This window comes from Salvelinus alpinus, chromosome 15, assembly GCF_045679555.1.
Source record: "Salvelinus alpinus chromosome 15, SLU_Salpinus.1, whole genome shotgun sequence".
NCBI classification, from domain to species: Eukaryota; Metazoa; Chordata; class Actinopteri; order Salmoniformes; family Salmonidae; genus Salvelinus; species Salvelinus alpinus.
Window position 1 is genome coordinate 25,845,974 of NC_092100.1, and position 15,277 is coordinate 25,861,250.

The 15,277-nt window shown below is 39.6% G+C and overlaps 1 protein-coding gene across 3 annotated transcripts; it reads right to left on the reverse strand.

Annotated features, from left to right (window-relative positions):
* Window positions 1-1,766: 1,766 nt before the first annotated feature.
* Window positions 1,767-11,968, reverse strand: cdk10 (cyclin dependent kinase 10). Of its 3 annotated transcripts, none has more exons than XM_071343115.1 (13): window positions 11,877-11,968; window positions 6,181-6,253; window positions 5,904-5,975; window positions 5,627-5,729; window positions 5,206-5,287; window positions 5,011-5,078; window positions 4,730-4,782; window positions 4,333-4,402; window positions 4,180-4,239; window positions 3,699-3,822; window positions 2,639-2,778; window positions 2,390-2,442; window positions 1,767-2,299 (listed from the first exon to the last, which is right to left on the reverse strand). In XM_071343115.1, exons 1-13 carry the CDS (start codon window positions 11,880-11,882, stop codon window positions 2,205-2,207), a joined length of 999 nt encoding a protein of 332 aa, XP_071199216.1. In that variant the 5' UTR covers window positions 11,883-11,968; the 3' UTR covers window positions 1,767-2,204. The 3 variants fall into 3 exon arrangements, with proteins under 3 accessions (XP_071199216.1, XP_071199215.1, XP_071199217.1); XM_071343114.1 differs by lacking the exon at window positions 11,877-11,968 and adding an exon at window positions 10,039-10,620; XM_071343116.1 differs by lacking the exon at window positions 11,877-11,968 and adding an exon at window positions 10,039-10,279 and having other exon boundaries at window positions 5,904-5,971.
* Between the last annotated feature and the right edge of the window lie 3,309 nt (window positions 11,969-15,277).

Genomic DNA, 15,277 nt, shown 5'->3' on the forward strand with positions numbered 1-15,277 from the left:
CAAAGAGCCCTTTTCTATTTCTGGATTTGAGCATTGAAAATAATAGTTCCATGACAGACATGATCATATTGTTCCTATATGTCAGAAGTATTGCTGTGTCTGTATAGTTGGGGGTGTCAGTTCTGGTCCCAGAGGGGATCTCACTGAAGTTACACATATCCATGATAACCTGACTTAGTAAATCCAGAATTCAAAAATAAAAAGATGTTTGTCATTATTCCATTTCAACTAGTTGAAGTCGGAAGTTTACATACACCTCGGCCAAATACATTTAAACTCAGTTTTTCACAATTCCTGACATTTAATCCTAGTAAAAATTGCCTGTTTTAGGTCAGTTAGGATCACCACTTTATTTTAAGAATGTGAAATGTCAGAATAATAGTACAGAGAATGATTTATTTCAGCTGTGGGTCAGAAGTTTACATACACTCAATTAGTATTTGGTAGCATTGCCTTTAAATTGTTTAACTTGTGTCAAATGTTTCAGGTAGCCTTCCACAAGCTTCCCACAATAAATGGGGTGAATTTTGGCCCATTCCTCCTGACAGAGCTGGTGTAACTGAGTCAGGTTTGTAGGCCTCCTTGCTCGCACATGCTTTTTCAGTTCTGCCCACAAATTTTCTATGGGACTGAGGTCAGGGTTTTGTGATGGCCACTCCAATACCTTGACTTTGTTGTCCTTAAGCCATTTTGCCACAACTTTGGAAGTATGCTTGGGGTCATTGTCCATTTGGAAGACCCATTTGCGACCAAGCTTTAACATCCTGACTGATGTCTTGAGATGTTGCTTCAATATATCCACATAATTTACCTCCCTTATGATGCCATCTATTTTGTGAAGTGCACCAGTCAGTTGGGATGGTGTTCTTCGGCTTGCAAGCCTCCCCCTTTTTTCCTCCAAACATAACGATGGGCATTATGGCCAAACAGTTCTATTTTTGTTTCATCAGACTACTACAGATTACTGTGGCTATAGATACTTCTGTACCGGTTTCCTCCAGCATCTTCACAAGGTCTTTTGCTGTTGTTCTGGGATCGATTTGCACTTTTCGCACCAAAGTACATTCATCTCTAGGAGACAGAACGCATCTCCTTCGTGAGCGGTATGACGGCTGCGTGGGCCCATGGTGTTTATACTTGCGTACTATTGTTTGTACATATGAACATTGTACCTTCAGGCGTTTGGACATTGCTCCCAAGGATGAACCAGACTTGTGGAGGTCTACAATTTATTTTTCTGAGGTCTTGGCTGATTTCTTTTGATTTTCCCATGATGTCAAGCAAAGAGGCACTGAGTTTGAACGTAGGCGTTGAAATACGTCCACAGGTGCACCTCCAATTGACTCAAATGATGTCAATTAGCCTATCAGAATCTTCTAAAGCCATGACATCATTTTCTGGAATTTTCCAAGCTGTTTAAAAGGCACAGTCACAGTAAACTTCTGACCCACTGGAATTGTGATACAGTGAATTATAAGTGAAATAATCTGTTGGGAAAATTACTTGTGTCATGCACAAAGTAGATGTCCTTACCGACTTGCCAAAACTATAGTTAACAAGAAATTTGTGGAGTGGTTGAAAAACGAGTTTTAATGACTCCAACCTAAGTGTATGTAAACTTCCGACCTTGACTGTATATAGCAGATCACTGGCTAATAAAGACTACAACCTTTACTCATATTTTTGTCCACAAGTTTTGAATCAGGTAATTTAAACAGATACATGTGCTGCCTTTCCAATTGATGTAGCTAAACTTTCCACACACATTAATTTGAAAAAGCAGTTTATTAAAACTAAAACTACAATATTCATGGAATTTCATGAGATAAAAAATGTCTATGTACATGAATACAGCAAACCAATTCCTATTGGTTACTTGAACCTGCCAAAGACTGCCAAAGGTTAACCAACATCCATTCAAAAAACAAAGCAACATTGGTGAATTAAATTGAACTTATGCATGTTAATCACATACTTTTGGATATTCATCAGACACACAGTGAAAGAAATAGGATTTTGCAAGCAGTGACTGAACTGTGGAATACTTGAAAGCTTACCATCACCCCATTGATTTGGATAATTACTGCTAGGTACATGCATTCTATGACAACACGTTTTTACAACCAGGTGCATAATCCGTGTAGTAGTAAACATCTAAGATATTCATTCATTTATTGAAACTGCGATCAAGGATGTGAATGAAGTTACACTTTATTGCGTTTCGATTGGCTCTCTACAGCTGGGGCTGCCCTTTTATTGCGATGATGAGGGAAGGTTGGCATCAGGTCAGCCTCACAAGCTAAAAAGAGAGACAGACGTTTTTCACTTCTTTAATTTCACAAACACTGTTCCAATAATTTCTGTCATATAACCCTGAGGCCACACTTACGCAAAGGTTTCTCCTTAAAGTAGGAACTCTCCAAGCAGTCCTTAGCTGTGGCCCTAACAGAGACAAACACTTGTGAGCCATGGAGGAGTGAAAGGAAGTATACTGCACATGTGTTAATGGAAGGTTTCTGTGTAAATATGTGAATGACACAATGTGTAGAACTGTATACAGGTCTCTTCATGTATGTATGTATGTATGCATGTATGTATGTATTTATAATGCTGCGCAGGTTTGTTCTTTGGTAGTTACCTGCGTAGAGGATTGTACATGAAGAGAAGGTTGAGTAAACGCAGCCCTGCATCAGACAACCAGGTGAACTTATTCTTCAAATTGTTGTATGGTTGTTTCCTCAAACTGTACTGTCCAACTAGGGGAAGACGAGTGAAGCCCTGCAAAATTTTAACAACAGACAGGGGTTAACCAACAATATCCTTTCTTGAGGAGAAACTACTATCATTGGTTGTTGCATATTGTAAAATTAATCAACATTAAAGTGACTCATTAAACTTATGGAATGGTAAAATCCTAAATTCTGTGATTGTTTAGGAGAAAGTAGTACTGAGCGATTGGTTTGATTTGGGGTCGGTTTTGGTTAGATTATAAAACAACGATTTTCAATTTGAAAATGTTTTTTAGACATTAAATGCACTATGCATTATGTGGGTTGAATGCTGTAACAACACAGAATAAAACAATTAATAAAAGTCCCATGATGGTAGTGACTGCTCATCACTGTTTATCACTTATTAACCATCATTATTCACATTACTTTAATCAAATATTTCAGTTGTTGTGTGTATTACATTTGTTTTATTTGATGACTTATTTCATTCCAAGTCATCATCTCATCTCTATAGATCTGTTGCCTATGCTGTCTGACAAAATCACTATTTTAGTAGTTCTTCAAAGTAAATAAGGCAATACCTCGCGAAGCAACTGCTCTCTATGTATCCCTTCTTGATCATGCATTCTTCTGTCTTTTATGTAGCAGGCATAAAAGAAACACAGACCGGACAAGTAGCCATGTAATGGATTATGGTCATTGTAGTTAATGATCAAGTTTTCTGCACTAAACTATGTAGAATATTGGCCTGTTGGAAACTACAACTCCCTACTACGTCACACAGTTTGGGCATGATCTGATTTATCTCTAGAGAAACTGCAGCGCAATGTGCGCATTGAGCTCACAGAAAACCCCTGAATTAAATGGAATTCAAATAATTGAACCCATGTAGGTCAATTAGTCTATAAAAATACATTTTTAAAAAACATTTTGGTTTATCACTCAGCACTAGGAGACATTCATTACCGGCCAGATGTTTTCATTAGGGGTACCCAACAGTTGCACTATGAGGTCCACTTGTTGGATCTCAGAACCTCCTGGCAGCAGAGGTTTATGTGCAAGCAGCTCAGCCAGGATGCAGCCCACCGCCCTGGATAAATATGAGATACAGTATGTTCATACAGATGGTATGGTAATAAACATTGGTGACTGTGCCATGAAAATACTCTCTGGAGGGTTGATGTACGGATGGGAGGGGAGATTCTCTGCTAGAACAGAGGATTGGATCCTATTTAGAACAGAGAGGATCCTATTTGGAACAGAGTAAAGTTCACTAACTGAAAGGAGACAACTACATACATGACATAGACAACTCTCTCTGTATGTTAAAGCTTGTTTGGAAGAGAGGGAGCTCTGTGATAGTGACAAAACTCTAAAAAAGTTTAAAAGGATCTGTGACCCATGTATCTTATGTGTATGTACAAAGTAGAGACTTAAAACAAATTACCACATGTCTAAGGCTGTGGTCTGAGTCTTGGTCCCTAGGAGGAGCTCTGGGGCTCTGTACCTGGAGCGAGAGAAATAACAGGAGCTGATGAGGCTCAGGGAGGATTAGGGATCAGTGCCTGAGGAGAAAGTTGAGGTTGAAGGACTGACTCACCACAATGTCACCACCCGGGGCGTCATAGGCTGTAGGGGGATACCGTAGCAACGTGCCAAGCCAAAGTCAGCTGGACAGAGGGAAACATTAGCACAATCAACCATTGACAGAAGCATGTTTTTACACACACAATAACTGACAGCTGTTGAATAATGCTGTAAACTGGTTATAAACTATGTCAAACTAATTGTTCTGCACATTGCTAATTGTTATGCATGTTACAGTATGTAAAACATTCACTATCAGAAGTGAAAACAGTACAGTTAAAGCATTTTGTTTACAACAGTGCAAATTTAAAATCATTGAGGTATTGTTGTTCAGCGAAAGGACATGCGTAGTACAGTACATGCATACAGACGTAATCCAGGAGCACAGCGGTTGTATGGTGATGACTCACCAATCTTTACACAGCCTTTGTCTGTCATCAGCAGATTGGACACCTTCAGATCCCTGCCACATACTCATGACATTTCATAAAGTAACCATACGAATCACAGCAAACTAAAAGACCACTACCGTCTAAGCATTGAAAAATTGCACTCGAGAGTACACATTACAAATTCATTACAGAATTCAGATCCATTATTACAATCAAATAAATATATCCCATCCTGGAGATTCCATCCTAAATAACAGCACAAGTCTGAGATATGGAGTCTGACAGTGAACGTGTCTGACCTGTGCAGAATAAAGTTGAGGTGAAGATGATCCAGACCTCTCAGCAGCTGCAGAGCTATACACTTCACCTGAAGGAGAAAACAAAGTGATACATTTCAACACACAGTTCTCTAAAATAATCAATGTTGTGTAATGTCAATACAGTAGAAAAACAAGAGGACATTCCTTAATACATAATACTTTTCACTGTTGTACCTGTGCCTCTGAGAACGGTGTTGGCATGTTTTCCAGCAGACTGGCCAGGTCCTGCTCACAGTAACTCATAACTAGGAAGAGACTGAGCAGAGACACACAGGTCAATTACTGATGAGTAGGCTACTGAATACAGTCAACCAAGATGGGACAGGTAAATACTGAATACACCCAAACTAAAATACTATGGAAAAACAAAGTTGAGTTACTGTAGAAATTACAACTTAATGTAAAATTGTAAACTGTGACACAAGCATTAAATAAAAGTATGTGAACAAATGTTTTTATCTGTTAAGAAAGAGTAGGTCTAGGCTTAATCATTTCTGAAGATGTTATCATTGCATATTGAATAAGGGTTCCAGTATAATTAGAGGGGATGTGTGTGTACTGTGAGGAGTGTACTGTGAGGAGTGTACGCTGTCACCTCTCCAGGTGACTTCCCACCACCACCTCCTTTAACTCCACTATGTTGGGGTGTCTGAGTTTGAGCAACAGGGTAATCTCTCTCAGACTACTGATAGGGATCCCTGTGTGTAGAACAACACCAAGTCAAACAAACACAGAACATAACAAAGGCCATAAATAACAGAGATTAATAATAACAACCTAATAATATGATGGAAATGTCTGAAAACTATTGTATACTTAGCTAAAAGCAACTGAAGCAAGGCAAGTGGCTGAGAACCCAGCTGTAAGCCTACCATCCTTTTCCTTGTCCATCCGGACCTTCTTCAGTGCTACAATATCATCAGACCTGGTGTCTCGGGCTCTGTCTGAACGGGATACAATGTTTTAACCTAGGCTTACAGGCACTTACAGACAGTTGTACAGTATGAAGTGTTCTTACCGGTAATTAAATAAGGCCTATGTGTAGGCCTAATCTGTGTTGCTCAGGACAGTACTGTGAATTACACCATCTAATAATCTCTTTCTAAGAACAGCCGCCAATCGTGTGTTAACAGATCAAGGATAACTTACACACAATTCCATATGTTCCCTCGCCGATTCGGTTCAGTTTCTCAAATTCCTTCACACTCCTACAGTTCCCAAACTGACAGAAGAGAGGAAATGCATGCTTTTTCAAGAATTGATCAATTCCTCTGCAATTATTGCTGCCATCTGCAACTTTTCTTTATACATAAATTATGGGGAAAGGTGTGACAATGCAGCTTTTAAAGTTTTGCTATAAAGCTTTATCATTTCGGCAACTCAACAGAGGTAATTTCCCTGTAAAGGACCCATGAGCACCAACATGTGCAGTTTACAGGAGCATATCAAATTTGGTGTCAAATGAAAGCTAAAAGTTAATATTTTAGGCATAGATATGTTTTTCTTCTTATATATATATATATATATACACACAGTTGAAGTCAGAAGTTTACATAAACAAGTTTTAATGACTACAACCTAAGTGTTTCAACCACCAAATTTCTTGTTAACAAATTATAGTTTTGGCAAGTCGGTTAGGACATCTACTTCGTGCATGACACGTAATTTTTCCAACAATTTGTTTACAGACAGATTATTTCACTTATAACTCACTGTATCATAATTCCAGTGGGTCAGAAGTTTACATACACCAAGATGACTGTGCCTTTAAACAGCTTAGAAAATTCCAGAAAATTATGTCATGGCTGTAGAAGCTTCCGATAGGCTAATTGACATCATTTGAGTCAATCGGAGGTGTACCTGTGGATGTATTTCAAGGCCTACCTTCAAACTCAGTGCCTCTTTGCTTGACATCATGGGAAAATCTAAATAAATCAGCCAAGACCTCAGATAGAAAATTGTAGACCTCCACAAGTCTGGTTCATCCTTGGGAGCAATGTCCAAACACCTGAAGATATCACGTTCATCTGTACAAACAATAGTACGCAAGTATAAACACCATGGGACCACGCAGCCTTCATAACGCTCAGGAAGGAGACACGTTCTGTCTCCTAGAGATGAATGTGCTTTGATACGAAAAGTGCAAATCAATCCCAGAACAACAGCAAAAGAACCTCGTGAAGATGCTGGAGGAAACAGGTAAAAAAAAAAAAAAAAAAACAGTTGAAAGAGTCCTATATCGACATAACCTAAAAGGCCACTCAGCAAGGAAGAAGCCACTGCTCCAAAACCACCATAAAAAAGCCAGACTACGGTTTGCAACTGCACATGGGGACAAATATCGTACTTTTTGGAGAAATGTCCTCTGGTCTGATGAAAGAAAAATAGAACTGTTTGGTCATAATGACCATCGTTATGTTTGGAGGAAAAAGGGAGAGGCTTGCAAGTGAAGAACACCATCCTAACTGTGAAGCACGGGGTTGGCGGCATCATGTTGTGGGGGTGCTTTGCTGCAGGAGGGACTGGTGCACTTCACAAAATAGATTGCATCATGAGGAACGAAAATTATGTGGATATATTGAAGCAACATCTCAAGACATCAGTCAGGAAGTTAAAGCTTGGTCGCAAATGGGTCTTCCAAATGGATAATGACACCAAGCATACTTCCAAAGTTGTGGCAAAATGGCGTAAGGACAACAAAGTCAAGGTATTGGAGTGGCCATCACAAAGCCCTGAACTCAATCCTATAGAAAATGTGTGGGCAGAACTGAAAAAGCGTGTGCGAGCAAGGAGACCTACAAACCTGACTCAGTTACACCAGCTCTGTCAGGAGGAATGGGCCAAAATTCACCCAATTTATTGCGAGAAGCTTGTAGAAGGCTACCCGAAACATTTGACCCAAGTTAAACAATTTAAAGACAATGCTACCAAATACTAATTGAGTGCATGTAAACTTCTGACCCACTGGGAATGTGATGAAAGAAACAAAAGCTGAAATAAATCAAACCAGATGGGACGGCATATCGCTGCAGAATGCTGTTGTAGCCATGCTGGTTGAGTGTGCCTTGATTTCTAAATAAATCACTGACAGTGTCACCAGCAAAGCACCCCCACACCTCCTCCTCCTCCAGGCTTCACGGTGGGAACCACACATGCGGAAATCATCCGTGACATTTAATCCAAGTAAATATTCCCTGTTTTAGGTCAGTTAGGATCACCACTTTATTTTAAGAATGTGAAATGTCAGAATAATAGTAGAGAGTATATAGATACGTTTCCTCCAGCATCTTCACAAGGTCCTTTGCTGTTGTTCTGGGATTGATTTGCACTTTTCATACCAAAGTACATTCATCTCTAGGAGACAGACCGCGTCTCCTTCCTGAGCGGTATGACGGCTGCGTGGTCCCATGGTGTTTATACTTGCGTAATATTGTTTGTACATATGAACATTGTACCTTCAGGCGTTTGGACATTGCTCCCAAGGATGAACCAGACTTGTGGAGGTCTACAATTTTTTTTCTGAGGTCTTGGCTGATTTCTTTTGATTTTCCCATGATGTCAAGCAAAGAGGCACTGAGTTTGAAGGTAGGCCTTGAAATACATCCACAGGTACACCTCCAATTGACTCAAATGATGTCAATTAACCTATCAGAATCTTCTAAAGCCATGACATAATTTTATAATTTTCCAAGCTGTTTAAAAGGCACAGTCACAGTAAACTTCTGACCCACTGGAATTGTGATACAGTGAATTATAAGTGAAATAATCTGTCTGTAAACTATTGTTGGAAAAATTACTTGTGTCATGCACAAAGTAGATGTCCTAACCGACTTGCCAAACCTATAGTTTGTTAACAAGAAATTTGTGGAGTGGTTGAAAAACAAGTTTTAATGACTCCAACCTAAGTGTATGTAAACTTCCGACTTCAACTGTACATACACATATATATATCTCAACCAATATACATCTCCCCCCAAAAAATCTGGTCACACAGATGGAAAGAGGATGTTAATCTACTAGAAAAAGTCTTAGAAATATAAATGGGATTAGAAATAAATCACAACACAATCATGTTGAAGTAAAGGCACATGCCAACTAATATCAACATTTATATAAGGTTTTGTAGGAATGATTTGCCTTCTGTAGTAAATTGGTTGAGAAACATATCTATATTTGTTTTATTTAACCTTTATTTAACCAGGCAAGTCAGTTAAGAACAACAATTATGTTAAGGGGTGTTGATCCACTTACTGTATGTAGTTCAATAACCAAAATAGATTTTTTCAAACTCAAGGTGTCATATCATAGCTGACACCCCATTCTTTCTGCAGGCATATTTGAATCTTTATTCAAATGAGATATTTAAGAATTTTTGATAAACGTGGTCACATAAACAACTGAAGGAGATTTTACTGTCATTGTGTTACAAAACGTGGATCTGCACTGTTTCTCAAGTAAATGTATTTGAGTAAAACGATCACTTCTTCATATGGGTGTATTGTTTGTTAAACTTTACTATCAATGGTATTAGCTTGGCATTCATTTTAAAGTTAAAAGGTGAGTCTCAGTGTCACTGTTAACTTGGAATTGCCCCATATCACTTTCTCAGCACTGTGCCGTTTGATACAGCCAAAATTAATCTGGCTGGGATTTATAGGGATCTCCCAGGCAGCTTTGTCTAGGTCACAGAGTACTAAGGACAGGACATTCCATTGACCATGTGAATGGACATCAAAACAAAGCTTTTTGTCCGGTAGCGTCATTGCGTGGCAGGGTTTGCGAGAGTGACGTTCCAAATTAAACTGACAAGGCACCCGACTAGCAATCGTATCAACGTATTTGTGTCCATCTTATAAAATCGTTTTAAATACATTCCGACTAAATAAAGTGGGGTCATTTGATGTATCCTTGCTGTCCATTAGGGTGCCGATAATTTGTTAAAGAGTACGTGGCCCACATAACAATAAAATGCCCACTAGCTAGTAGCTACTTAAGCATGTTGCTTACCCTGTGTTTTTGCGGTACTGTGAACGTTCTGTTGTTCTTGATCGACTTCAGCTTAATGGGGTCCGGGTCAGTATCTGCAGCGTTCTCCATTGTTATTTGGACGCCCAAGATGATGGTTCATTCGCCCTTTGCTGTACTATGATGACAGAAAATGCGACCAGTACACGAATATACGTCCAGAAACATTCAAAAGAGTATGAATGGCAGCAAACCACACACTCGATGCTTTGTCTATTAAATGGACGACTACAAGCTTTCCCGGGGTTCAAGAAGGTGAGATGCGCTTCACCTCAGAAATTAAATTACTTTGTTTATTTACATCTATTTAGAAATAGCTTTTCCCCCCCACAAATATGTTGATATCCACTTGAATCACTCCTCATATGAATTAAATAGTGCAATAATATCCCCACTTTTTCTAAGGCTGGGGATAAATGACAACAAATATATGTAATGCATCCAAAAATCACCCGAAAATACTTTGTTCCTTAAATCTGTACATATCTATTTCCACTTCTTATAATGGATTACTGCAATTGGTACGTCTAGCACTCCTCTAGCACAGATGAATAGGGAATCATTGGCTCAAGGGGATGGCAGGCCTGTAGTATTTATGTGACCTTACTTTTTCCAAAATCGTTATACCTTGTTAGTGATGGCTCTACCAACACATATTGGTTGCCTTCTAGGTCGTGGCTCCTTGTTTGCCTCCTCTATAGTTTTGGTGGGTGGCTGAGCATAGAGGTCCTCTTTGGATGGGGCAGTGACAATTATGGCAGGGGGTATGAATGAAGAGGGGGAGGAAGTTTCACCAACCGAAATCTCTGCTGGCGAGGGGGTTGGCTTACTTGGCTCTATAACTAGAAGATGAAGAAGTGAACATTGTCATATCATTTAGTTTCTCAAAGCTAATTAAGGAATTTATAAGTTATATTCTTCAGAAAGTGAAATAACCAACATGTGGCAGGAAATTCCACCTTTAATGTAGCAATTAAATCTAAAAGACTTTCAGCAACTTCCTGTATCATATGTAGCCAATTCAAGTATCACTCAACGGTTTCACAATCGTGAGGAATCTGAGTGAGTTGCTTTCATTTGTAGATATGAGTAAGGGTGATTAGGGTTGTTATAATAATACCAATGGAATATCGTGCCTGAGAGAGAACTCTGTTTTGTTCTTGAGGATCGATCAGTGTAATGCAAGCACCTTTTAATTGGATTGTGCTAATTTCTTAAGAGTGTTAGAGGGAGCATCATTCAAGGAACAATAAAGATTAACCTCGTAACAACAGCTGCTATCTACTCATTCATGTGTTAGTAATTTTAACTGTTGAAATATTTGTAAACCTGAAATACTACAGTTATTTTTTACTTGAGCGTTACCAAAAAAAACATTTGCAGGGATTTATGTTTTTGTTTTCAACTTAAGGAAAACCAATAGAATAGTAATGTCTTTGTCCCCTAGCAACAACCAAAAAGGTAGTCTAAACTGTAACTTTGTATAATATTTTCATAAGCTTTCTGACTCAAAGGTCTTTCTCAAAGCTTACAAGAAAATAGTGAATCAAAAAGAAGATGTGTACACTTAAGGTGGATGGGTTTGCATTGAAAACACTGAACACATGTTCACACTGGTAGGCTATCTGCTCCCAAGAGTACTTCATAATCTGTTTATTGGCCACTGAGAGTAAACAATGATGTTCAAAATGTTTGTTCTCTCTCAATTTATGTAATTATTTTAATACAACAGATTTATCATAGACATTAATTAAGGGTTGTGCAATTTGCAATAATCAAGACAAATAACTACCATAAAGAGCTTAAGCCTGGTTGCTTACCCTCATTTGCTTGCTGGCTCACTGCAGACCCCATCTGACATTTGGTCAACACAACCTGCAAGTATCCATGCTTTGTCTATTGGTGTGTCTGTCAATGCCTGGGGCATTACTCAGACAGGACCTCCTCTCTCTCTGTCTCTGTTTCTGTCTTTCAATTTCAATTCAAGGGGCTTCATTGGCAATATGTTTACACTGCCAAAGCAAGTGAAATAGATAATAAAATGTTTACAGTTAACATTACGCTCACAAAAGAATAAAGAGATGTCAAAGTTCATAGTATGTCTATATACAGTGTTGTAATTATGTGCAAATAGTTAAAGTACAAAAGGGGAAATGATTTACAATGGTGTGATTGCACACTGTGGTATTTCAACCAATAGATATGGGAGTTTATCAAAATTGGATTTGTTTTCTTATTCTTTGTGGGTCTGTGTAATCTGAGGGAAATATGTGGCTCTAATATGGTAATACATTTGGCAGGAGGTTAGGAAGTGCAGCTCAGTTTCCACCTTATTTTGTGGGCAGTGTGTACATAGCCTGTCTTCTATGAGCCTTCTCTTAGCATACCTTTAAATAATAATTTATGCTTATGATTTGAGAAGGTTGATAGTGTACTTTGGAGAGTGGAGGACAAGGGGTTAAAGAAAGCATCATGTCATGTGACTAACAATAATGGCCTCTTCCATTTAAGCTTCAGCAACAGAAAAGCCTATCTCACGTGACCTGTTCTGAACAGGCAGAGTATCCCATACGGGTCTTTTTTTTCATCAATCGAGGTTAACCAAAGCCGCGCCCGTTTTTAGATAGGGGCGTATCCCAGCCTACATACGTCCACTTTATTAGTCAACATCATTAGAGCCGTGATTGGATGGATTCAAGGGAGCCTCAGCCAGGCACGTGCCGTTAAAAGACAAGAGAAAGTCAGGGATCAGTAGGAAAGATTTGTTTCTCTGTTGTTCCATTCAACAACAGAGCGATACGAACCTTGTTTCAGGCGAATGTTGTATCTATATACCTTATGTCATGCCTTATTGGAACAGATTTATTGATAATATCTGTTGGAAAAAAGTTTGGATGTTGCCACACACATACCTACTTGTTAACAGAATTAAGGAAGTTTCCGTTAAAATTGTCCATAAATATTTTCCTGTCAACCATTATATGAAAACGTTTAAGGAAAGCAATTACTATTTTGCTTCCACTGCTTGCTATTCAGTGGAGAGGGTGTGTGGTCCAAGTCTGGGTTTAAGAATTTAAAACATCTGTCTGAAAGAGTCTCTTTTCCAAGCTTAAAAGAATAAACATTAACACGCAACACCATGGGCCAGAAAATGTTTAATAAATTGTCCATGCTGTCAATCCTGCATGACTTCTGCTGCATTCAAAACAACTGGAAAATTGGAACTGGGAAATCTCAAATTTTAGTGAGTTCAAGACAACTGGACACTGAAAAAAACGAGCTCTGACTGGGAAAATACGTTTTGAACTGTCATTCAACTTGGAATTCCAAGTCGGGAACTCGGGCCTCTTTCTAAATCAAATCAAATGTTATTGGTCACGTACACATATTTAGCAGATATTATTGCGGGTGTAGTGAAATGCTTGTGTTCCTAGCTCCAACAGTGCAGTAGTATCTGACAGTGCAGTAGTATCTACAAACGATTAACAACAATACACACAAATCTAAAAGAATAGAATTAAGAAATATATAAATATTAGATTGAGCAATGTCGGAGTGGCATTGACTAAAATACAGTAGAATAGAATACACTATATACACATGAGAAGATCACTGACGTCATGATTCAACCTTGTTTTTTCCCCAGAGTTCCCAGTTGTCTTGAATGCACCAGAAATCCAGAGAATGCCAGACTTTGATGACAAAGTTGAATTTCAAAATTTGCCCACAACTTGGACTGCCGTGCCACCTTGTTCAAGTGAGCACAGCACAACAACGGTGAGTCCAAAAATGTCTTGTATGCTGCCGCATAAATTATGTAATATGCCAGGGAGATATGTATACTGTAGCTAAGAAAGTAGTACTAAGTGTATGTTGTGTAGCTGTTAGTAGCCCATGTGCCTCACTCACCCTAATAATTTGGTCCCTTTTCCCCTCATAACTTAGCCTACTGTTATGACTTGGTGCTGCACATGTATCCTATAGCTGGCTTGGCGCGCCCCCCCTCCCTCCCTCCCTCCCTCCCACCCTTCCTCCCTCCCCTTGGGTTTTGCCGTGGCGGAGATCTTTGTGGGCTGTACTCGGCCTTGTCTCAGGATGGTAAGTTGGTGGTTGAAGGTATCCCTCTAGTGGTGTGGGGGCTGTGCTTTGGCAAAGTGGGTGGGGTTATATCCTGCCTGTTTGGCCCTGTCCGGGGGTGTCATCGGATGGGGCCACAGTGTCTCCTGACCCCTCCTGTCTCAGCCTCCAGTATTTATGCTGCAGTAGCTTATGTGTCAGGGGGCTAGGGTCAGTCTGTTATATCTGGAGTATTTCTCCTGTCTTATCCGGTGTCCTGTGTGAATTTAAGTAAGTTCTCTCTAATTCTCTCTTTCTTTCTTTCTCTCTCTCGGAGGACCTGAGCCCTAGGACCATGCCTCAGGACTACCTGGCATGATGACTCCTTGCTGTCCCCAGTCCACCTGGTCGTGCTGCTGCTCCAGGTTCAACTGTTCTGCCTGCGGCTATGGAACCCTGACCTGTTCACCGGACGTGCTACCTGTCCCACACCTGCTGTTTTCAACTTTCTAGAGACAGCAGGTGCGGTAGAGATACTCTCAATGATCAGCTATGAAAAGCCAACTGACATTTACTCCTGAGGTGCTGACTTGTTGCACCCTCGACAACTACTGTGATTGTTATTATTTGACCCTGCTGGTCATTTATGAACATTTGAACATCTTGGCCATGTTCTGTTATAATCTCCACCCAGCACAGCCAGCAGAGGACTGGGCACCCCTCATAGCCTGGTTCCTCTCTAGGTTTCTTCCTAGGTTTTGGCCTTTCTAGGGAGTTTTTCCTAGCCACCGTGCTTCTACACCTGTTTTGGGGTTTTAGGCTGGGTTTCTGTACAGCACTTTGATATATCAGCTGATGTAAGAAGGGCTATATAACTAAATTTGTTTTGATATAGCCTGTTTTAGAGAAATGTAATCATCGAATATTGTAAGACGTTTCATTGTCTGCTTACATGCCTCCTTTATTTATCCCATGGTTCTGACTTGGTGTACAAGGAGAATACTGTAAGAACGCCCATGTTCTGAATTCTGTTGCTGTACATTTCAAAGTGCTGAAGAAATAGTTATATTGACTATGTCCATCCTAGCTCTCTCATTAATGTCTTAATCGAAATTAGGGATTGCCTCTTCTCGTCATCCCCAGGGCCTTATGCCATAGTATGTAC